A 20,842-nucleotide genomic window follows, 5' to 3' on the forward strand; every position below is an offset into this window, starting at 1 on the left:
TGCAGATTTACAGTTTGGGTCAGGGATTACAACCGAGAAAACGACAGAGTACCGTATTAGCTATATTTACAAATTTAAACTGCTCTTTTTTTTCCATTTCTATTTGCATTTTATATATTATATTTGCTGCTTTCGAATGGCTAAATAAATGTTGCTTTTGCTGTGGCTTCAGGTGTGGGTATATGGGTATATCCTGCTGGGAGTTAGGTCATCCGATAAGCAGCCCTCTTATCAAACACTCTTACTATTAGTTCTGACCCGCCCTGTCTGCAGCCTTCAAACAACATGGACGGCGTATAACATTTGAAAACTAATAAAAAAAAAGGCGTAGCATAATTTATCATACAAGTCACATAAAAAAAAGGTATTTTTTTATCAATTGCAGTAGCGATGAAAGCCTATCATTAACCAGAAATTTAAAATCGTTTGGAGCTGCCGAAGGCTAAATTAGCTGGGGAAGACATTACAATTCCGTGGTCTGACATTTCTCTTTGTCTGTCTTTCCTCAAAGCTCGACTGTTCTTTGGGTTTACAACACATAGACGACAAGCAAGGTAAAAAAATACTGTCAAAAACTATCATTATTTTATGATACTCACAGACAAGGAACTAGTTGCACTTCGATAAAAATGTCCACTTGGCAAGAGATTGCCGCTAAAAAGCGCGCCGACCGCGAAGTCCTACTTTCTCCATTCAAGCTCCCTGAATCAGAACTTCCGCCTCCTGACCAATTGAACGTTTATGATTTTATCTCTAGCGGAGGAGCTGATAGTCTGCTTTTGGACAAAGATAAGGAGATAACGGAGATTGATGATGTTGATGAGCTCGCTGCGAAAATTGCTGCCGGAACCTATACCGCTAGTGAAGTTATTCGTGCTTATATCAAGCGTGCAACTGTTGCACATCAGTTGGTTGGATTCCGCGTCATGTTTGATTGCTACTTTTGTGACTGAACATGCTAAATTTTTGTGTAGACAAACTGCTTTTCTGAGGTTGTATTCGAACAAGCTCTCGAGCGGGCCAAATTTCTCGACGAATATTACGCCAAAGAAGGAAAGCCCATCGGCAGATACCATGGTGTTCCTTTGACTCTCAAAGATCAGTTTAATGTTCACGGAGTTGATACAACTCTGGGATATGTTGGTCGCTCTAACAATCCGGTAACTGATAAATCGAAAGAGGCCGTTTTGGTTACGATCTTTGAGAAGGAGGGCGCGGTAGTCATCGCAAAGACGAACTTGCCGCAGAGCATTATGGTAGGTTTTCACTATTTTGCTGCTATTGCCATATTTCATTAATTTTTTTAATCTTAGTGGTGTGAGTGCAACAATCCGTTGTGGGGGTTGACCGTTCACCCTCGTCGTCGTGACTTCACTCCCGGTGGTTCTACTGGTGGTGAAGGGGCCTTACTCGCCTTGAAGGGTAGCGTTATGGGATGGGGTACGGATCTTGGCGGCAGTGTCCGTATTCCGCAAGTTTTCAATGGTGGATACGGTTTAAGGCCTAGTGTAAGTGCTCTATGTTTTCTGGTTGAACCGTTTTTAACGTATCTATTAAGGCCTGGCGTATCCCCTACGAAGGTGTCCCAGTGACTATTGACGGACAGGAGCATGTTCCTAGTGTTATTGGTCCAATGACACGCACCCTCAATTCGCTAACCTCTATCACAAAGGCGGTTATTGAAAACGAACCATGGAAACTAGATCCCAAGTGCATTCCCATCCCATGGCGTCAGGAACTTTACAATGAGACTCTCGCCAAGAAAAAATTCATCTTTGGTGTTATGCGGGATGACGGAGTCGTTCGCGTGCATCCTCCCATTGCACGTACATTAGATCAAGCAGTAGAAAGACTTCGTGCCGCAGGTCACGAGGTCGTCGAGTGGAATGCCCCGGAACTCCACGCCGAGCTTGTCCCTATACTCAACAAGTTCTATATCGCAGATGGTGGTGAGGACGTTAAAAGCGATGTCAACAAGCTTGGTGAACCACTGATGCCTTACGTCGAGAGGATGGTCAACCGTGGACCACCAATTTCAATCCCAGAGTACTGGCACAACATGGTGTTGAAGCGTGATTTTCAAAAGAAGTACCTTGACAAGTGGAACGCCTCTGGTGCTCTTACTTCAACAGGTGAACCAATTGATTTTATTTTGGCTCCTGGATGCCCTCATACTGCCGTTCCAGTGGATAAGACAAGGTAATCAACCTGCTATCTGCCTATTTTAAAGACTATATATACTGACATTTTCGGGTAGCTGGGTCGGATATACTCGTGTCTGGAACGGACTTGACTATACCACAACCGTGTTCCCGGTGTCAACTGTTGACAGAGAGATTGACGCACTTACTGAGGAGCAGAAGGCTTACATCCCTCGCAATGAGTGGGACGAGGCTAACTGGCCGGTCTGTATGTATTTGCGACTCACACTATTGACTTTTTCCTATTTCTAACATATTCCACTTTTCAGATAATCCCGATACTATGCATGGCCTGCCTGTCAACTTGCAAATCATTGGCGGTCGTCTTGCAGAGGAGAAGACTCTTGCTGTTACCAAAATCGTCGAAGAGATTCTTCAAGGATTGTAGATACAAATATTTCACTTTTGCAATTTATTTTCTCGCCTTTTGGAAGTTGCAAGAAGCTAATGCAACTTAGTTACCAAACAATAGATGCTTGTTTAATTAAAAACTTAAATGTCTTTCTGAGAATGAATATATTCTAATTAAACGATACATCGAGAAGAGCTAAAATACACACTCCGTAGCCGCTCGCCATTTATAATTATGACAAATCCATTGCCTCTCCAGTGGCAGGGACAGCCGAAATAGTAGGAGCCACTGGAACCGAAGCGGCAGCACCCAACGTAACAGAGCCACTATCGCCAATATATCGGTCTGAAAATTGTGACAAGTAGTCTACACTCCGCTCCTTGTCGAGGAATAAATCATAGCTACGCTTCACATCGTCAACCTCGACTGTGGAAGACTTTCGCTTGGTAGCGAGAAGATGGGAAACAGCGATCAGATTGGAAGCATAGCGAAGAGATGTCTCGCTACCAATCTTTGACAGAATTGCAAGTGCATCAGGCGATAAGTCGACTTCCTCTTCCGAAGCACGAATAGAGAGAATATCAGTGATCTCTTCGGGAGAGTAAGGTGAGGTTGAGATAATGATCACACGATCAAGAAGATCAGCGGGTAATCCGTGGGGGGATTTGTAATTGGTACCACGAGTTCGTGAGATGCCACGGTTAGTAGCCATAATAACCACTGGCGCTAAATCGTCTTCCAAAGCACGGTTGATATACGAAAAGCACTCGATATCAAGCATGTGAACCTCATCAATAAATAATACTCCCGGGCAGATGTCGGCTTTACCTTCTTCTTTCCATTCTCCAACTTTAGTATTGATTTGGTCGCGGACTTCAGATCCAATCTCACCAGTATCACCCGAGAATAGAGCTAGGAAACCCTGAGTACGAGAGTTTATGACATCAATTTCATGTAATGACACTGTGTGAACGGTCTCTTTGCGCTTCTGGATTTCTCCTTCGGGGCACTGAATAAATTTGGTATCTGCGCCCATAGCATCATAATCACGAGCGCGGGCATATGAGCGGCCGAGTTTGGAAATGGAACCTGAAGCTTTGTCGATTGTAATAACATCTCCAGCCAATACCTTTTCCTTACTGAGGGCATCAATCATTTTCGTGCCAAGGTCATAAACTGTCTCCATGTCGGTCGTCTTAATTGTTAATTTTCCCTGTTTGTTGCCCTATAACACTATATGTGAGCAGCAATATTGCGGGTGCATTTAAAGAGTTTAAAACTTACTCCTGTCACTGACCGATCAATCTGAATCTCAACAACTTCACCTTCAATAATTTCACTCTCTTCCTTAATTCGCACCCCAATAGACTTGCGGAACGCCTGAGTCAGTGCTTCAGTCTTGCTCATTTCCAGACTGAAAATCTCTGACCCGGCTACCATGGTAAATGGGATATCGTCGCCTAAACTCTGAGCGATTCCCATGGCAATCGCAGTCTTTCCGGTGGATGGTGGACCAGCAACCAACACAGCACGGCCAGCAATCCGGCCTTCTTTGATCATCTGCAGAATGACGGCAGCGGCTTTGCGCGCCTTGAGTTGGCCAACCATTCCTTGCGACGACGGTCGCGGTGTTAACGAGGTCTCGCTTTCCAATCCAAGGCCAGTGATGTGCGAATGTGAAGCCACAAGGCCGAGGCTCCGTAATTCTTTGGCTTGTGCTATGCTAGAAAGAGCCTGCATTTTTTGAGGATCAGCGAACATGAATCTCGAAGAGGCATTTCAAACAAAAACACATACCATTATGCTCAGATGTATGATATAACTCTCTGGATAATCAAAAAAAATAGCCAAACAGTATGACTTTATTGCAACAAGCAAAATTAAAGAATGGAAAACTTAGATATGAACTGATGATTTTATAAATTGCCGTTGCAGAAAGAATTCCTGATCTGATTCAGCTGGGAAAGGGTCGAACAATTTTCGAGATTGAGGATTGTGCGTATATTTTAGCACGTAAGTATATATCAGACCGTATACTTATGATGTATCGTAACTGAAAACGAATTTCTATTTTAATTCTATGTATTGAATTTTCAATCGATTACAATTCTACGACCGAAAGGTGTTGAATACCAAATATATTACTCTTTGAAACTTGTCCATCCAGATGCTTTGACGCAACAATACTCTGTGAACGGCAGAGCTTACTTGCTATGGAGGAGTTTTGTACCTTAGGATTAATATTCATTAGAACAATACCAAGATGTAAGCAAAATTTTTAATATGTTTTAGGTATCTTCTCTCTATTTCAAAAAAGCAAAACTGAATTTATACTAGTAATCTATCGATTATTCGAAGCTCAGACTTGCGCGCAAACCAGTTCATCCTGCATTTGATTGTCTTCCAAAGTTCAACAGCGAGGACGAAAACAACGAGCCCAGCAAATGTAAGACCCCATTCCCAGCTAATAGGCTTCATTTTGAAAACATTTGTGTTGAGAGTAGGGATGTAAATAACGGGAAAAACAGAGACTATGCCAATGACAACTGAATAAAACAAAAACTTGTTGGAGTAGACATTCTCAAAAAAAGGGAAAACAGACGTTTCATTAACATTCAATTTGAACATTGATCGTCTGAGATGCTTGAATTCCCAAGCAGAGATTAGAATAAGCCAGGTGAGCTGTGAAAACACCGCAGCGCGAGCACGGAAGACAAGTTCGCAGGACTCGCTGTAGCCTTTGTTGCAGTCACGACCAAGATTGCCGTCGCCTTCGCCGTAGATGACGATGCAAAAAGAGGTTAGACAACACACACCCATAACTGTGCCATATATCAGCGTATCGACAATGATCTCCCAACTAAATATACCCATCTTGGAACTATAAGGAACCTGCAGCATAATTTCGGTGCTGGAAGGCTCGAGGCTGAGACCAAAGGCAGGGCCTGGAGAAGTAAGCATGTTGATCCATAGAATCTGCAGCGGAGCAAGAGGGAATACAGATAAACCAGTATGATCTTTGAAACTCAATCCGATGATGAGTACAACAACCTCAGCCATGTTGGAAGTCAACAGATGAAGAATGAATTTTTGGATATTATCAAACATTCGCCTGCCCTCTTCGATAGCAGAAACGATCGAGGCAAAATTATCGTCAGTCAAGACAAGGTCAGAGGCAGCTTTAGCAACGTCTGAGCCACCCATTCCCATGGCAATACCAACATCAGCCATCTTCAAACTAGGCGAATCATTGACGCCATCGCCAGTCATTGCAACGCGATTGTGACGACGATGAAGGGCCTCAATCATGCGAACCTTGGTGTAAGGAGCACAACGGGCAATAACGCGAGGTAAAGTTTCGAGCTTGTCGATTTCTTCATCAGAAAGAGCATCAAACTGCAAAGCAGTCATGACCAGATCCTTGGAAATATGTTGCGGAAGGGAGCCCAAAGTTTGTGGAATAATACCGACCTCCCGAGCAATAGCTTGAGCAGTTCCAGGATGATCTCCAGTCAACATGTGAATTTTGATTCCAGCTGCGGTACACTCTGCAACTGCTCGCTTGGTTTCAACACGAGGAGGGTCATAAAGGCCAGCAAGTCCAAGAAGCGAGAGTTCTTTCTCAACAGACTCTCGAGGAAAGTCCAAATAAGATGACTTGCGATTGACTTCTACACGACCAGCAATTGCAAGAACTCGGAGCCCTTGATCAGCCAAATTATTGGCCTGCTGCATAATTTCATCCTTGAGTTCTTGAGTAAGCATTCGTAGCTGGCTGTCGTATCTGACGGAGACACAAAGATCAATGATTCGCTCGACAGCTCCCTTGGAGAATACGACAACCTCGCCTCTGTCGGGGGCCTCAGACGGTCCTTCAAATATAACTGACATCCGTTTCACATCAGAATCAAAAGGATACTCAGCTAACTGAGTCCATCCTTTCAGATGAAGTTCGTTTTTTCCGTACGAAAATCGATGGGAAAATACTTGGAGCGCAATCTAAAATAAATCGTGAGATCGAGCTGCAACAATAAAAAGAGCAGCGCAGAGACATACCTCAGTAGGATCACCGGTAGCAACCCATGATTTTCTCTCTTGGTCAAACCGTACAGTTGCTAAGTTGCAAAGTGCGCAAGCTTTGAGAAAAGCAGCTAAATCGTCCGTCACGGGAGGAAGAACAGATGATGAAGAAGTTTGGACATAATCAGTTTTCTCATCACTGCCAGCGATAGTTGACGAAGTCGACAGAATAGTCTGAGAGGTGCTAAGTGGACACATGACATCATCTTCCGGTAGCATCTCAGTGGCACCAGCAACTTTGGTGGTATCAGTCGTCGCAAACGAAATTGTACCTGAAGTTGGATCAAAAGGTAGCTCTGATTCAAGTAACGAGTACAAACCAGATCCAGGGAGCCAGACATTGCGAGTGACCATCTTTCCTTGAGTCAAAGTGCCAGTTTTGTCAGAACAGATGTTTGTAACACCACCGAGAGCTTCAAGAGAATCCAACTTGCGGACAATGACCCTCTTCTTCGCCATGCGCTTCATGCCAACAGCCATTGTGATAGTCAAAACTGCAATAAGAGACTCAGGGATGATAGCAATTCCAAGCGAGACCGCATAGATAGTAACTTCCGTGGTTGCCTTCAGGTCGTTCACAAAAAATACAATAGCTGCCAAGAAGCAAGCCGTGAATAGCAGGCAGTATGACAAAGCCGCCAATTTACGCTGCAGCGGAGTGCCAACGGTAAGACCAAGAAAATTACCCACGGCATCCCAGGTTCTCAAAGTGAGGCCTTTGATAGGGGCCATCGGTCCATGCTTATGCGGATTCATAGAACGGCCTGCTTTGCGCCTCTTTCCCGAAATAGATGCAGCAATACGACCGATTTCAGTAAACATCCCGGTAGAAATGACAATACCGCGAGCACGCCCTTTGGTGACCGTGGAAGAGGAGTAGGCAAGATTGATACGGTCGGCGATGGTAGCATCCTCAGACGTAGGAAAAACAAGGTGGTGATCCTTGAGGACAGGAAAAGATTCCCCTGTCAGAAGAGTCTCATCGGTTTCAAAGTTCATGGTATCAATAAGTCGCATATCAGCGGGGACAACATCGCCAGTCTTGACTTCGATAACATCACCGGGCACGACATTGAGACATGCGATATAATGCACAATGCCATCGCGCAATGCCGCTGCAGTAGGAGAAGAGAGCGATCTGAGAGAGTCGATTGTCCGCTCGGCACGGTATTCCTGGACGACGCCGACGATGATGTTAAAGAGTATCACAGCAGAGATGACACCCCCTTCGACATAGTCGCCTATGCCGTAGGAAAGAGCCATAGCAAGTATGAGCACAAATCCCATGGCGTTCAAGCATTGCTTGAATAAGACTTTGGCTAGCGAGACACTTGAGTCGCCATCCAGTTTATTTTGGCCATATTGGTGGAGACGCTCTTCGGCGTCGGCTATGGTGAGACCTGTGTCGACGTTTGTTCCGAGAAATTCTTAGAGACAAAGAGTTAGCTTGAAATTTAGGATGTCCAGGTAAATATCTGTGGGAAAGGGGGGGGGGGGGGGGGTAGTAGGCGAATAGACATACGAGCAAGCTCAACACTGTCGAGCTGGAATGGGGGAATGCTGTAATCGACCTGGATGGATTGTACTTTTTTTTTGCTGCCCATTATGTAAAAATAGCACAACGAAAGAGTTCAGTATAGGTTTGTTGGGCTGTAAGTTATGCCAGTGTAGAGATATGTATATCTGAGCAGTGAGTTGAAGTTACGACCATTGCGAGGCGGGAACTGGTGTTTATAAGTCCCTGGGAAATCAAAAAAACTGCCTGTGATAGGCAGTGATGCCAGGGCAATTCGCCCGCTGGCCAAGAATACAGGTAGAATATCGCGCGCGTGGCAAGAAGTCGTCTATCGACCGACGAGCGAAGAAGGAACATACAAAGACTCGCATTCTGTGCGGATTGCGGGGTCAAGGGAGTCAAGTTATAACCTTCAGAACACTCGCAGCTCTCTGATCCCTATGAGATCTATATATCCTTATATTTGGCTCATTACTACTCAATTTTTCAGTCGAGCTTGCGCAGAAAGGAGCATCCAGGGCCGGATTTTGCGACCTTGATGGGTTTACTCCCTTGCTCGCGACAAATGAGCGCCAAGTAGCATCGCGCGGCAGACGAGTGCGCTAGTCCCAAAATAGCAAGAAGTGCGGCTTGGATCCAAAGAAATAAGGTTATCATAGCATGTGACTTGAAACGTGACCGAAAACATCATGAATGTGCTGAAGCAGTGTGCTTGCGATGGTCGAAGAGGAAAAGAGCGGTGGATTGTCGGGGTACGCTGGACTTTGCTGGATGACCAGCAGTTATAGTTTACTAATCAGAAAATCACATTGTCAGCATCTGCTTAGTTGAATGAGTGATGGGCAGCTGTTCTTGGCTGCCGAGCTTAGCCGAGACTTGACGAGATCACGACAATTGCGAGTAGATCAGGCAGCGCTCTGCCGATATGTATTGAGCAGTACAGCGATATATTACAAAGATATATACCATACGGATATACGTAGCAGGACTGTATTTGAGTTGATAAATGATTAGTTTTTTTGCTTATGTACAGCTCTGAATAGATAGTCTAGTTTTCATACTTCAGTCTTTAGCTACTGTTTAATATCCACCCGTCAGGCTTGCAGCGTTTCTTCCCGAGGCTCGCAAAGTTCTCGGGGTTATAATGCGTCCATCCAGCAACAGTCAAACGTCATGCGTACTTACATTTCATGGAACTGATTTAGATTACCCGCACGCAAAAGCTCGATCAATAATCCGACCTTGAATGATGAGTTGATTTGTTACTCTGGTGTACTGTTTTTTTGACGCAGTACATAGGAAGCTAGGGCAACCATTGTCTTATATTCTCATTTGAGAGACAATAGCAGTTGTGAATTATGAGATAGAATGACTGAGCAAGAGCTGTCGACCGCCAGCGTTATGCGTGTCGCTTGTCCAAGTTAGCACAACAGATCTTCCAAATACTTTGCCAGATAGTCGCATATATCATTGCTCTAAACCTGCGTTTCCAAAAGGGTCCCACATGGAAGAGAACAGGAAACAGTAGGCTGACTAGAACGCGACTCCACACGTGCTGTAGATAACCCCAACCCTATATTAAATATCCCCGGCATTTTAATTCACTGTAGACCTTCCAGTCGCTCTGTTACAAGTAACAGTCAAGCAAACCATATAAAAAATGCGCTCCTCTGTTTTTCTACTTGCAAAAGTTTCACGCCGCTCGGCTCGAGCAGCCATGCCCGAAATAAACATGCTTCCGCCTATCCCGCTCTACCGTCGCATTCTGAGGGCCCACCGCAGACTTCCGGCCGAGCAACGCTTCCTAGGCGACCAGTTTGTTAAGAACGAGTTCAGACTTCACAGAGAATCAGACAACCCTCTTCATATTGTTGGATTTTTGTCTACGTGGCAGCAATATTGTGAAATGTTAGAGCAAGACCGGTGGAAAGATGCACAACTTGACGTTCAAAAACTCGAAAAAATGTCGGACGATCAACTTATTCAGGTTAGTTCATTGACTGAGATGTCGGGAATATCCACTCATTTTTGACCATAGTTTTATGAGCTTATGCAATCTGCCCACGGGGTAGAATCCGAATACAGCGCTCATTTTGTGGACACCGATCCGAGTAAGCAGAAGAAGGAATGAGCCCTCTTACAATGACAAATAATGTATACTGTGGCCTTCTATCTCAAAGAATCTTCATATTGTATTATAGATCATAGAGAATTCACAACAATAAGCATTAGCTTGCATATTTGGCGTCTTTGAATCTAATTTATTAACCACATAAATGTTTATAAATATAGCATGCAGATGTAAAATCATCGTTTCCTCCCGCTCCCTGTCTTTTGTTCTCGCTCGACGATCTCGCCAATACCACCCAGCGATTCATACTGATCCTCAGATGCTCGTACTTGTTCGCGACGCTCCCACCATCTCTCTTCACAAAGTTCGAAAGCGTCACGTTTCAGATCTTTGCCGCGCTTGCTCATGTCCTTGTTATTCGAAATAGCCCATTGCATGAATTCATTCCCAGTACGCGTGTAAAATGCTCGTAACGATTCAAAGGGGCGTGGATGAGGAAGATATGGTCGAGGGTCAGGCTCGGCGACCTCCATTCCGCCGGTTACCTCGGTAAGCTCATCGGCCTCATCTATCAGCATCTCATCAGGTGCCTCTTCCTTAACTTCTCCATCTCCCTCTTCGTCTTCTTTCTCGCTGTCATCTTCTTCGTCTTCATCATCATATTCGTCTTCACTCTCACCATCTTCTGCCTCTGCTTTTGTAACCTCATCCAAAAAGGCTTCCCAAACTACGCGCACTCCTTCCAATTTTCCTAGGTCAATTGAATACATGCTGTCGAGATTGAATTCACGATCACCTTTTTCCCACATTCCGCCATATATGTACAAAATATCCTGCATGACCGCTGTCGAGCAATTAAAACGTGAATGCGGAAGAGCAAGAGTCAGAGGGAGTTCTACCTTTGTTCCCTCTTCCTCAGAGTCGGAACTATCAGAATCGCCCATCTCAGCATCTTTATCTCCCTTGCTCTCATCCAAGACCGATTCTCCAAGTAGAAGCTTCAAATTTTCTTCAAGGTCGTTTGCTTTATTTTTAACTGGCCGCTCTTGTATGACTGGCTTTTTCCGGGGAGGACGCAAGGTGAGTGGAAACCATTTGTTAGTATTGATCTGATATGCATATAAATCATTGTAGAAAACTGAATCTAATGTCTCTTCAGTCTCTTGAGTATCGTATACACCGCCAAATAAGATGCCTCGTCCTTTGTGGTATACCATTGAGCATCCAACTCGAGGTGACGGTGCCCAGGCACTCTTTCGCCGTCTCTCCCATCTCACAGTTTTAAGATCAGGAGTAAGTTTTAACATCCAGGTATCTGAATGAACTTTTCCAACAATTTTTTTCTGTGAGTTTCTCACTTTCGAATAACCTCCCCAAACTACCGCGCCATCTTCAGTAGTCACAAATGAGTGACCTGATCGTGGATCAGGCTTTAACGAGTTGGGAGGAAGTTCAATCTGAATCCATTTCAACGTAGTGATATCAAAAGCCCAAAGATCTCCTAGGTACGTAGTGGATGCTGCTAAATCTCTAAAACCGCCATGTAAAAGGACATAGTTTCGCCACGGCGTCAAGCGATGTCCTGATCTAGCCGACGGACCCTTCTTGAGCTCAAGACGAGTCCATTCTCTGGTCGAAGCATCAAGCAGCCAAGTATCTCCGTAGTGATAAAATGTATTTTGCTTTGGCGAAGAGAATTCGCCACCAAACAGGATAATCATGCCAGTGGACGGATGCACACACATCGCATGTCCAGATCTCGGTAGGGGTGTATTAGGCGAAGTGACTTGTCGCCAAACATTGGTATCAACATTGTATATAAGTAAATCATTGTAAAACTCGGATAATCCAGCGGCATTTACGGCCTCTCCTCCAAATAAGAAAAGCTCCTTTCGGCCATGTTGCGGAGGCGATGCGACCATTGTCGAGTTCAGACGTTTACTTGGGCGACTGCAGGGCACCACTTTAACGGCAAGAAAATTGGCTTGCTTCACCAATAACGAGTCAGCCAAATTCCAAACTCTCAGAAAGCTCACGACATACCTCTTTAGCATACTCGGCCAAAATATCATCAATGTTAGCTTCATCAGCGTCTTCGTCTTCCTCTGCCATCTTATTCGCTTTCTTCTTCTGCTTCGAAGCTCCCTTATTCTGCGCTTTCAGCGCTTTCTCTGCTTTCAAAGCCTTCTTTGAAACTGAATTTTTCTTGTCTTTCTTGCCCATTTTACACTCGAGTCTCTAGAATAATTCTACGTTAGATGCTCGACCATTTACAGAAAATAATTCTGAGATCAGCCACCGCCGCACTGTATTTACTGTGGCTAACACAATTTATTTTGTTTACCGAAACGAAATCAATGTGAAGCCTTCGGCAATAAAGATTCGTATAATTGTAAAACTTCAGCAATTATTATTCATTTGTAATAGTACAATAATTGTTTGAGATTAACCCTTTTTAATATAGAATAATGTATGGTAAAGCGAAGCATCTACGCGAGGGGCTCATGCTGTGTCGCAAATGAGCGATGATTCATAAATTTTAGTTTTTAAGAAAGTCATTTACTTTGAGTGTCCATTTGAACCCTGCACCAGCCGACATCTTACATACCTAAAGAAATTCATTTGCTCAAAATCGTTTTCCTTCGAAATCTCTCAAAAATGGTTCGCACTGCTACTACGCACTACTTTGGAGCTGGTCCTGCTCTGCTTCCGACTGAGGTTATCAAGAAAGCCGCTGAGGATCTCGTCGAGTATCAAGGCTGCGGTCTTGGACTTGGTGAGATCTCTCACCGCTCAGCGCCCGCAGTGGCTGTTGTCAATACAACTAAGAGTAATATAAAGCAGCTATTACACGTTCCCGATACACATGAGATCTTCTTCCTCCAGAGCGGTGGCACTGGAGAGTTTTCTGCTGTTGTGTACAATCTGCTCGCTTCATTCGCAAAGAAGGCCGGCAAAAAGGGAAAAGCCGACTACCTTGTCACTGGAACTTGGAGTCAAAAAGCTGCTGAAGAAGCCAAACGGTTGGGTGTGGATGTCAACATTGTGGTGAATGGTAAGAAAGCTAGCGCGAACGGCAAATACGATTTTATTCCCGAGCCGGAGACTTGGGGTCCCTTCGGTACAGCTGATGATACGGCCTACGTCTACTACTGCGACAATGAGACCGTAAATGGTGTGGAATTTTCTTATGTGCCAATAGTTCCAGAAGGAGTCGAACTTGTAGCAGATATGTCTTCAAATATACTCTCGCGAGAAGTAGATGTTTCCAAATTTGGTCTTATCTTTGTAAGTGATTTAGATATTCGCATTTGCGCATGTTACTAATATTTGATTTTTTAGGCTGGCGTGCAAAAGAACATTGGAATTGCAGGTGTCGCCGTTGTCATAATCAAAAAATCGTTACTTGACAAGCCCACAGACGAAGAGCTCACAGCGCTTAAGATTCCCCTGGCCCCAATTGTTTTTGATTTTCCTACTGTGGTCAAAAACAATTCACTTTACAACACTCTCCCAATTTTTAATTTGCATGTCGTTAGTCTGACGACCGAGCTTTTACTCAAAAACGGTGGACTTAAGGCCCAAGAGCTTATTAGCAATCGCAAAGCTGAAAAACTTTACGCTGCCTTAGACGCCGCTCCATCGGGAGTTTTCAATCTTCTCGTCGAGAAGAAATCGCGCAGTAGAATGAATATTGTATTTACCATCATTGGCGAAGGTAAAGAGCAAGTTTTCTTAAATGATGCAAAGGCCAAAGGAATGACTGGATTGTCCGGTCACAGAAGTGTCGGTGGTATCCGGATATCAAATTATAATGCAGTATCAGAGGAGAGCGTTGACTTACTAATCGATTGGATTAAGAAGTTTTCGTCATAATGCCTTTTTGATGCAACACCAGGAAATTATATTACTATGAAATTAATGTGTAGCAATTTAATAATTTATTTTATATAGAATCAGCCGTAAATGCTTCTTCAAAAACCGCAAGTAAACCATAACTCCATTAGACAATGCAGAAAGTTTCTTTAATGCACGAAATGATTTTATCGACTATAGCATGTCAAATAATAAGTGATGTTGTTGACTTCATTCAATCCAGCTATCGTAACAACGAAGTTAAGTAGAGTTCCGTCGGCGATACCTAATCTATCGTTAACAGTGCTTCTTCTGCATGGTCAGGAAGTAACTCACATAAAATCATATTCATTACTGAATTATGAATCCTCAAAACATTATATAGCTCTTTAGCATCAACCCAGACACTTGCAAACTCTTCTGGATCTCTCTGGGACACATAATTTTCAGAACTTTCTCTCGCTGTATCTTTGGCAGCTACCAGCCCAGTCCAGCTGGTATCTACCTTAACGTGGTCGTTTTGTACGCCAATTTTCAAAACTCCTGAATTATTCGCCGAGATGTGGACCCTTGACCCAATATTTTTGTACCGTTCGCACAGCTTCAGTATACTGGGAAGCTTATTATTCACGAAGAGTACTACATCAGCATCTTGCGTCTCTGGCTCTTTAATGGCTCTAAATTGATCAGCTCGCAGTATACGAATTGGCACGGTTTGAAATATGCTGGCACGGCTAATTCCACTATTCCCTGGTCTGTCATCCACAGATAGCAGTAAATATGGTGCGTTGTGTCGTTTTACCAGTTTCAATTTGACGGCTCCTAAACCAAAACTTCCTCCAGAAAATGACTTCATTGCGCGCACAAAAATTTCGGAAGACATTTCGAACGTCAATCTGTTGTCGTCTAGGGATTGTATTCGTAAAGTCTTAAACAGATCGGTGACCTCGAGGTGCCTGGCTTGGGAGTGAGATTGTGGCCATTGCTGCAACCCATCATAAAAATAAAACTTACGTCCATACTTGTGTACAGCTGCCGTCCACGATCCCGATAATATTAAGCGTATCTCGATCAATTCTAAAAATGCATATTTTCCGTATAAAAGATAATGCGTATACAACTTCTGCAAGAGTGATTTAGTAGACGCACTCAGAGGACCGTCAGTACTATTGAAGCATCTTTACCTCGTAAAATATCAGAGCTCTCTAGAACAGCAGTAAGCCTCATCCTCGACGTAGAACACACCCACTGATATTTAATTGCTGTGAATAATAACTGACAGCAAGCGGCGTGCTTTGATAGTAGTATGATCAGTCGTGCCTCGAGGAAGCGCGCCTGACAATTAATAACCTGTACACGCGCCTGACACGAGTGACTTTCGCGCATGTCACGTGATCTATTTGAATTTACCAATGTTTGCTCTTATGAGAAAGCAACTAAAAAATCGATATCTTTGACTCCGATCCGTGTGCATACGCAGTTTTATTGAAAAAAAAATAAGGCCACAAGTGAAGCTAGCCTTTCTATGCTTCTAACAGTATCATACAACCAGCTCGGGCGTAGAAAGAGAAACTTTGTATATTACAGCTTCACATCTTCCTGTCTATAGTTGTCCAGCACCAGACGATACATAAAACTAGGCGAAAATCCTCCTCTGCAATATTAAATTAGAAAAAGTAACTATAGGGATCAAGTTCAATCTCCAGGTTAATACTCACAAGTTTGTAATATAAATGTCGACCAGCTCAGGAGGAACATAGTCAAAGAGAGGGTTAACAACGTCGACTTTTTCGACAAGACTACCTAAAAGTCATAGATGATTAATAAAATGCACAACATATGTAGATACAAACATAGCCTACCGTCTTCGAAATTCAACACTTTTCCAGTATCGCCAACCTCTACTAAGCTCTCAGTGTCGAACGGATACATAGGAGATAGCTTGTAGATTCCAGTACACACTACCACCGGAGTGCGGTGCGCCTTCGCGCATTGGCAAATCATTTCTGTACCAGAGGTAGCTAAGAGTCCACCATTTGCCAGAACTTTGTAGCAAAAATCAGATTTTGGGTTTAGGAGTCCTTACAAAAAGAGCAACTTACCAGCACAGGTTCCTAGAATTACTTTTCCCACGCGACCCATGATGGAGTACACCATAGCGTCAGTAATGACAGTAGCTTCGATCCCGGCTTCGGCAAGCTTTATTGAAAAACGATGAGCAACCTCGATATCATTGGGAAAAACTTCTGCAATCAAAACGGTGAACTTTCGCTTTTGTGCAGCCCGGAGTAAAAATTTCAGCACAGTGTTTGAATTAGGAGTCGCCGTGAGAATAGTTTCGCTAACAACAAATTTGTAAGTTATAATTTTGAAATACGTCATAAGAGTCTGGCTCACTTTTCGTGAATCATTTCGACACTCTTGCCTGCAATACTCTCAGAACTGTTCCGAAGTTCATCAATAAGTTCCTGGATACCCTCGATTATATAGGGCTTCAAATCCTTCTTTGCTCCTTTACTGTTGTCAGAAGAATTTCCATTGTCGAAGTCTGTTTGTAGTAGACTGAACATAGAGGTTATCAACAGCGAATTGTTCGCTCCGTCTCCTGATTCCGAGTCGGATGTGTCTTCGGATTCTTCTCTGATCAGAGCCAGCACCCGTCGCACAATATTTCCGCAAGTTAATTCTAATGATCTTCAAGTTATATACTAGATTCCACTTAAGTCTAATGAGCAGACTAACCTCGAGGCTGAGCGCTCTGTAATCGTCTCCCAACTACCTTGATCTGGAGTATTAATTGATCAATATGAGTCCACCGAGCAGCTGAGACTACACGCAGTAAAAGTTGAGCAGTCGCAATAGCAACGTCATGAGGTCCTTTTATCTGACGACGCTTCATCTGACTGCAAAAGATACGTATTACTGTCAGCTCGGCTGGCCTCCTAGTGTACGATGTTCTCGCAAAGTAGCAAATACATACGCGATGAATGACTCAATATGAGTATTCAGGTCTCTTTCCTTTTCCTTAAACGTATGAGCTGATGACGACGACATTTTCCAACATGTATGAGCAGAAAGAATCTGATATTTTATGACGACTATTAATTGCCTGCTGTCTATAAATTTTTAAAGTTTCGCGATCGTGATCTCCGGGTAAATTTGCATAATCGCATAAACAGTGTTGATGATAGGGATTTATAAATGGCAACTTCGTACATTGCTCGCATGATGCACACCAGTGAAGACAAACCCCTCGAGACGCTGGGAATCTTCAAATAGTCACAACTATCCGACAATGACAAACACAGCACCGCAGCCAATGTACGGTGGAGGTAAGAATTAATATGTATTTAGCTGGCTCTATTTCAAGGATATGATAAGCTGACATGGTTGGGCGTAGACGAGATATCGGCCCTGGTGATTGATCCAGGTAGCTCATGGACTCGCGTCGGTTTTGCCGGCGAAGACTCACCAAAGGCTGTCGTTCCTACATTTTACGGCAAGGCTGGAGATGATATATACGTCGGCGATAATGAATTGCACAGTCCGCGGTCGGGGATGGAAGTGCTCAGTCCAATGAGTGATGGCTGCGGTATGTATTCTATCGTGATTTCAGTTATGAAGAGTGCGAACTGTGAGATACTAATTGCTCTCTTAATAGTGACTGACTGGGACAAGACTGTGAAAATATGGGACTATGCTCTATCGAAGCGGCTTTATACTGATCCAAAAGATCATCCTTTGCTGGTGACCGAACCGTCGTGGAATCCTGCAAAGAACAGGGAGAAAGCTGTTGAAGTAGCATTCGAACAACTTGGCGTGCCTGCGTTCTATCTGGCCAGAGAAGCTGTTTGCTCAGCGTACGTGTTATATAATTGACAAAGACACGACTTGAATGGTATTGCTAACCTTGCACTCTAGGTTTGCCTGCGGAAAGCCTACTGCGCTTGTAGTTGACATTGGCAGTGCTGTTGCTTCAGTCACTCCCGTTATCGATGGCTTGGTTCTTAAGAAAGGTATGATCATAAAATAGGTAGTATCGAGATCTGAGGCTAACAATTTGGGTAGCGACTTTTCATAGCAACTTTGCTGGCGATTACGTTAATAATCATCTGAAAGCTTTGTTTAAATCAAAGAATATTACTCTTACTCCTCATTTTATGATTGCCAAGAAGCAGTCAGTAGAATCTGGCCAAACTGCTCAAGCAACTCTCAAATCTTTTGATGGCCTGGCTGATAGTTATTTGGAGTTTGAGCGTGGCAGAATTCTGAACGAATTTAAAGAAAGTACAAGCCAGGTTCTGGATATGCCTTACAGTGAAGTTGTTGCGAACAGCAGACCCTCACGTCCATTTGAATTTCCTGATGGTTATAATTTGAACTTTGGAGCCGAGCGGTTCGCGACCACCGAGCCTTTATTCCAACCACAGCAATTTCCATTGCCTGATTTTACTGTCGATAATAACGCTCAGGGTATTTCAGAATTGATTAATGCTAGTGTTTCGGCTTGTGACGTAGATGCCCGAGCCAATCTAGTCAATAATGTTGTCTTGATTGGTGGTTCAAGCTTACTCACTGGATGCACTGAGCGCACGAATCTAGAGATGACACAAGCCTTTCCCGGAATGAAAATTAGAATACAAGCTCCGGGCAATTCATCTGAGCGCAAGTATGCAGGATGGATTGGTGGAAGTATTTTGGCTAGTCTTGGAACTTTTCACCAGATGTGGATCGGCAAAAAAGAGTATGAAGAAGTTGGCGCCGCAATCGTTGAAAAGAGATGCAAATAGAAGTAGAATGGAATTGCCTTTGATCTTTTGTACGATAGCTGATTTATGTTTTTGTTTTGCGTGTAATGCAGTGTAAATTATCATAGTTTTCTTTCAGACTGGCACAGGAAATTTTCGGCTCATACAGAAACGGACTGGTGCTGTTTACAGTGGTGTATAGCGCGAGATCAGCTTCTGCACTGCCATGCATGGGCAACCAGCAAGCAGTATTTAAGACTGTAATTAACTCCTCGAATCAAGTGGTAGATTCATATTGAATGATGAGTCAATCAACTGCATATATTGAGATAAGCGTAGGACTACGAGCCTGCCAGGTAGGCATGGCCGCGTCCACTATGTTGGCCGTGATTATTTATCTCCATGACCTACTAGAATTCGACGAAACTTTCAATCAGCCAGATTCTTTTGGCCTAGGTGGAATAAATGAGGGTAGCTGGGTTATTATGATATTGGTAAGTGCTAGATGCTGAGCGAGCAGCGAGTATCTGGATACAAGATCGCTAATTTTTTTGCAGGCATTCACGGGATTGATGATAAGCAGCACTCTGGGAATTGCCACTGTTTATGGAATATCTAGTCGTTCCATGAAAAATTATCTGTTTTCAGCCAGAATGATTGTTGCTGATATTGTTTTTGTGGCTCTCTGGGGAACTACACTACCTATTCTAGCAATCATCTTCCCAAGCGACGAGTCTATGGCCAAATCCTTTAACCTTCTGGCCACATGCTGCGGAGGAAACGTGTATCGATACTATTTTTATGTACTGAATTCACGAAACTGATTCTGATTTTAAATTTATAGGCTGCTATGGGCTTTCTCGACTGGACTCGATTGCTGCTTTCTGGGAGATCAAGAAGCGGAAGATGACTCCTACGAGACCGGAATTCCTACAGATTCACACGATTCCAAAGAAACATGGGAGTATGAGCATATTACCAGACCCAATGCTGCATATCGCAGGTGCGATGTAGCTACGGACCCAGCATAAATCAATAGTGCCATCAACATAACAACGGCATATAATACCAAGTCTCGAACTTGCTGATCTGCTTATTATTAACTTCTGCATACTCAAATGCAATGGGGATGCATAAAATCGTTAATGAGATCAAACGTTTTCAAATATATAGCTGTATTGACTTTTTCTGCCGTGTGGAACACATGTCCAGTCTTTCAAATTTTATAATACAAGAAAAGCAAAGGGCTTCTCCAAATTGAAACCATACATAATACACTGTCATGCTACTAATAAAAGCAAATTTCAGAATACCTGTACATATTCCGTAATCTCTTTGCCCGCTGTCGACTTGGCACCTTATCTAAAAACCACGAGGACCACCGCGCCCTCCTCGGCCACCGCGGCCACCGCGACCGCCACGACCACCGCCGCGACCAACTCTAGCTGATGCCGGACCTCCCTTTGACTTTGAGCCTGGCTCACCTCGCTTTTTGTTCTTTGGCTTCGGCCCGTCGTCAATCAAAAGATTGTCGAGTGGTAACGAGTCTGGGAGAACGAAATATCGAATATTGTTTCCCCTGATGTTGATGTAATCAAGAGAGAGAGGATCGCGGTCTTTTATAGTCATTTTGACAGCTTTTAGTGTCGTGTTCATGGACGGCGCGACCGACACTATTGTGCCCGAGACGATTGTTCCTTGGAAGAGGGTCAGCAAAGTCCGCTGCTCGATCACTAGCGCCATCACGGCATTTATACAAATAAAATAGATCCAACCATACCATTCTTCAACTCGATCTGCACTGACTCCGAGGTCAGCTTCATAAGAAACCTGGTGAGGTAGAAGTTAGAATCGGAATGCTTCCTTTGAAAGATCACAAGACTTCTTGCAGAAAGGACTCCTCTGATTTACTTACCGTACTAACTTCATCTCGGATTATAAATACAGCCTTCCTTTCAAATTCAGGACGACTCAGAAAGAGTGTGAAAACAGAGGATACGAAATACGATGAAAAGAGTC

The 20,842-nt window shown here is 43.7% G+C and overlaps 11 protein-coding genes across 11 annotated transcripts; 5 read left to right on the top strand and 6 right to left on the bottom strand.

Moving 5' to 3' along the window:
- The first annotated feature begins 294 nt into the window (after positions 1 to 294).
- Positions 295 to 2,732, top strand: V2V93DRAFT_372950 (amidase signature domain-containing protein). The gene is made up of 8 exons (XM_066910857.1): positions 295 to 364; positions 433 to 554; positions 614 to 911; positions 975 to 1,256; positions 1,314 to 1,508; positions 1,559 to 2,199; positions 2,258 to 2,409; positions 2,471 to 2,732. The coding sequence occupies exons 3-8, from the start codon at positions 630 to 632 to the stop codon at positions 2,587 to 2,589; spliced, it is 1,671 nt and encodes a 556-aa protein (XP_066764357.1). The 5' UTR covers positions 295 to 364; positions 433 to 554; positions 614 to 629; the 3' UTR covers positions 2,590 to 2,732.
- A 53-nt stretch (positions 2,733 to 2,785) lies between these two features.
- V2V93DRAFT_326453 (TIP49 C-terminus-domain-containing protein) lies at positions 2,786 to 4,293 on the bottom strand (the record flags this gene model as incomplete). Its single annotated transcript, XM_066907530.1, has 2 exons — positions 2,786 to 3,778; positions 3,838 to 4,293. 2 exons carry the CDS (start codon positions 4,291 to 4,293, stop codon positions 2,786 to 2,788), a joined length of 1,449 nt encoding a protein of 482 aa, XP_066764358.1.
- Positions 4,294 to 4,811: 518 nt separating this feature from the next.
- On the bottom strand, positions 4,812 to 8,697 carry V2V93DRAFT_337583 (uncharacterized protein). The gene is made up of 3 exons (XM_066907750.1): positions 8,156 to 8,697; positions 6,610 to 8,060; positions 4,812 to 6,552 (listed from the first exon to the last, which is right to left on the bottom strand). The coding sequence occupies exons 1-3, from the start codon at positions 8,235 to 8,237 to the stop codon at positions 4,882 to 4,884; spliced, it is 3,204 nt and encodes a 1,067-aa protein (XP_066764359.1). The 5' UTR covers positions 8,238 to 8,697; the 3' UTR covers positions 4,812 to 4,881.
- Positions 8,698 to 9,766: 1,069 nt separating this feature from the next.
- Positions 9,767 to 10,697, top strand: V2V93DRAFT_372962 (uncharacterized protein). The gene is made up of 2 exons (XM_066910858.1): positions 9,767 to 10,136; positions 10,188 to 10,697. The coding sequence occupies exons 1-2, from the start codon at positions 9,810 to 9,812 to the stop codon at positions 10,278 to 10,280; spliced, it is 420 nt and encodes a 139-aa protein (XP_066764360.1). The 5' UTR covers positions 9,767 to 9,809; the 3' UTR covers positions 10,281 to 10,697.
- On the bottom strand, positions 10,324 to 12,515 carry V2V93DRAFT_372963 (uncharacterized protein). Its single transcript, XM_066910859.1, has 2 exons — positions 12,264 to 12,515; positions 10,324 to 12,208 (listed from the first exon to the last, which is right to left on the bottom strand). The coding sequence occupies exons 1-2, from the start codon at positions 12,441 to 12,443 to the stop codon at positions 10,457 to 10,459; spliced, it is 1,932 nt and encodes a 643-aa protein (XP_066764361.1). The 5' UTR covers positions 12,444 to 12,515; the 3' UTR covers positions 10,324 to 10,456.
- A 279-nt stretch (positions 12,516 to 12,794) lies between these two features.
- V2V93DRAFT_372964 (pyridoxal phosphate-dependent transferase) lies at positions 12,795 to 14,182 on the top strand. Its single transcript, XM_066910860.1, has 2 exons — positions 12,795 to 13,508; positions 13,563 to 14,182. The coding sequence occupies exons 1-2, from the start codon at positions 12,879 to 12,881 to the stop codon at positions 14,094 to 14,096; spliced, it is 1,164 nt and encodes a 387-aa protein (XP_066764362.1). The 5' UTR covers positions 12,795 to 12,878; the 3' UTR covers positions 14,097 to 14,182.
- On the bottom strand, positions 13,906 to 15,637 carry V2V93DRAFT_49451 (checkpoint protein Hus1/Mec3). Its single transcript, XM_066912712.1, has 4 exons — positions 15,260 to 15,637; positions 15,090 to 15,198; positions 14,412 to 15,031; positions 13,906 to 14,361 (listed from the first exon to the last, which is right to left on the bottom strand). The coding sequence occupies exons 1-4, from the start codon at positions 15,459 to 15,461 to the stop codon at positions 14,264 to 14,266; spliced, it is 1,029 nt and encodes a 342-aa protein (XP_066764363.1). The 5' UTR covers positions 15,462 to 15,637; the 3' UTR covers positions 13,906 to 14,263.
- Positions 15,638 to 15,656: 19 nt separating this feature from the next.
- Positions 15,657 to 17,129, bottom strand: V2V93DRAFT_360102 (uncharacterized protein; the record flags this gene model as incomplete). The annotated part of the gene is made up of 7 exons (XM_066908119.1): positions 15,657 to 15,729; positions 15,794 to 15,878; positions 15,938 to 16,120; positions 16,178 to 16,416; positions 16,473 to 16,761; positions 16,818 to 16,978; positions 17,056 to 17,129. 7 exons carry the CDS (start codon positions 17,127 to 17,129, stop codon positions 15,657 to 15,659), a joined length of 1,104 nt encoding a protein of 367 aa, XP_066764364.1.
- A 228-nt stretch (positions 17,130 to 17,357) lies between these two features.
- On the top strand, positions 17,358 to 18,937 carry V2V93DRAFT_372974 (actin family). The gene is made up of 5 exons (XM_066910861.1): positions 17,358 to 17,407; positions 17,476 to 17,667; positions 17,737 to 17,935; positions 17,997 to 18,091; positions 18,144 to 18,937. The coding sequence occupies exons 1-5, from the start codon at positions 17,371 to 17,373 to the stop codon at positions 18,863 to 18,865; spliced, it is 1,245 nt and encodes a 414-aa protein (XP_066764365.1). The 5' UTR covers positions 17,358 to 17,370; the 3' UTR covers positions 18,866 to 18,937.
- V2V93DRAFT_372975 (uncharacterized protein) lies at positions 18,938 to 20,087 on the top strand. Its single transcript, XM_066910862.1, has 3 exons — positions 18,938 to 19,317; positions 19,381 to 19,607; positions 19,668 to 20,087. Exons 1-3 carry the CDS (start codon positions 19,123 to 19,125, stop codon positions 19,852 to 19,854), a joined length of 609 nt encoding a protein of 202 aa, XP_066764366.1. The 5' UTR covers positions 18,938 to 19,122; the 3' UTR covers positions 19,855 to 20,087.
- On the bottom strand, positions 19,978 to 20,830 carry V2V93DRAFT_372977 (small nuclear ribonucleoprotein SM domain-protein). Its single transcript, XM_066910863.1, has 3 exons — positions 20,739 to 20,830; positions 20,604 to 20,653; positions 19,978 to 20,520 (listed from the first exon to the last, which is right to left on the bottom strand). The coding sequence occupies exons 1-3, from the start codon at positions 20,750 to 20,752 to the stop codon at positions 20,186 to 20,188; spliced, it is 399 nt and encodes a 132-aa protein (XP_066764367.1). The 5' UTR covers positions 20,753 to 20,830; the 3' UTR covers positions 19,978 to 20,185.
- Between the last annotated feature and the right edge of the window lie 12 nt (positions 20,831 to 20,842).

The sequence above is a fragment of the Kockiozyma suomiensis genome (assembly GCF_038497685.1).
Source record: "Kockiozyma suomiensis strain NRRL Y-17356 unplaced genomic scaffold V2V93scaffold_11, whole genome shotgun sequence".
In the NCBI taxonomy this organism is placed as follows: domain Eukaryota; kingdom Fungi; phylum Ascomycota; class Lipomycetes; order Lipomycetales; family Lipomycetaceae; genus Kockiozyma; species Kockiozyma suomiensis.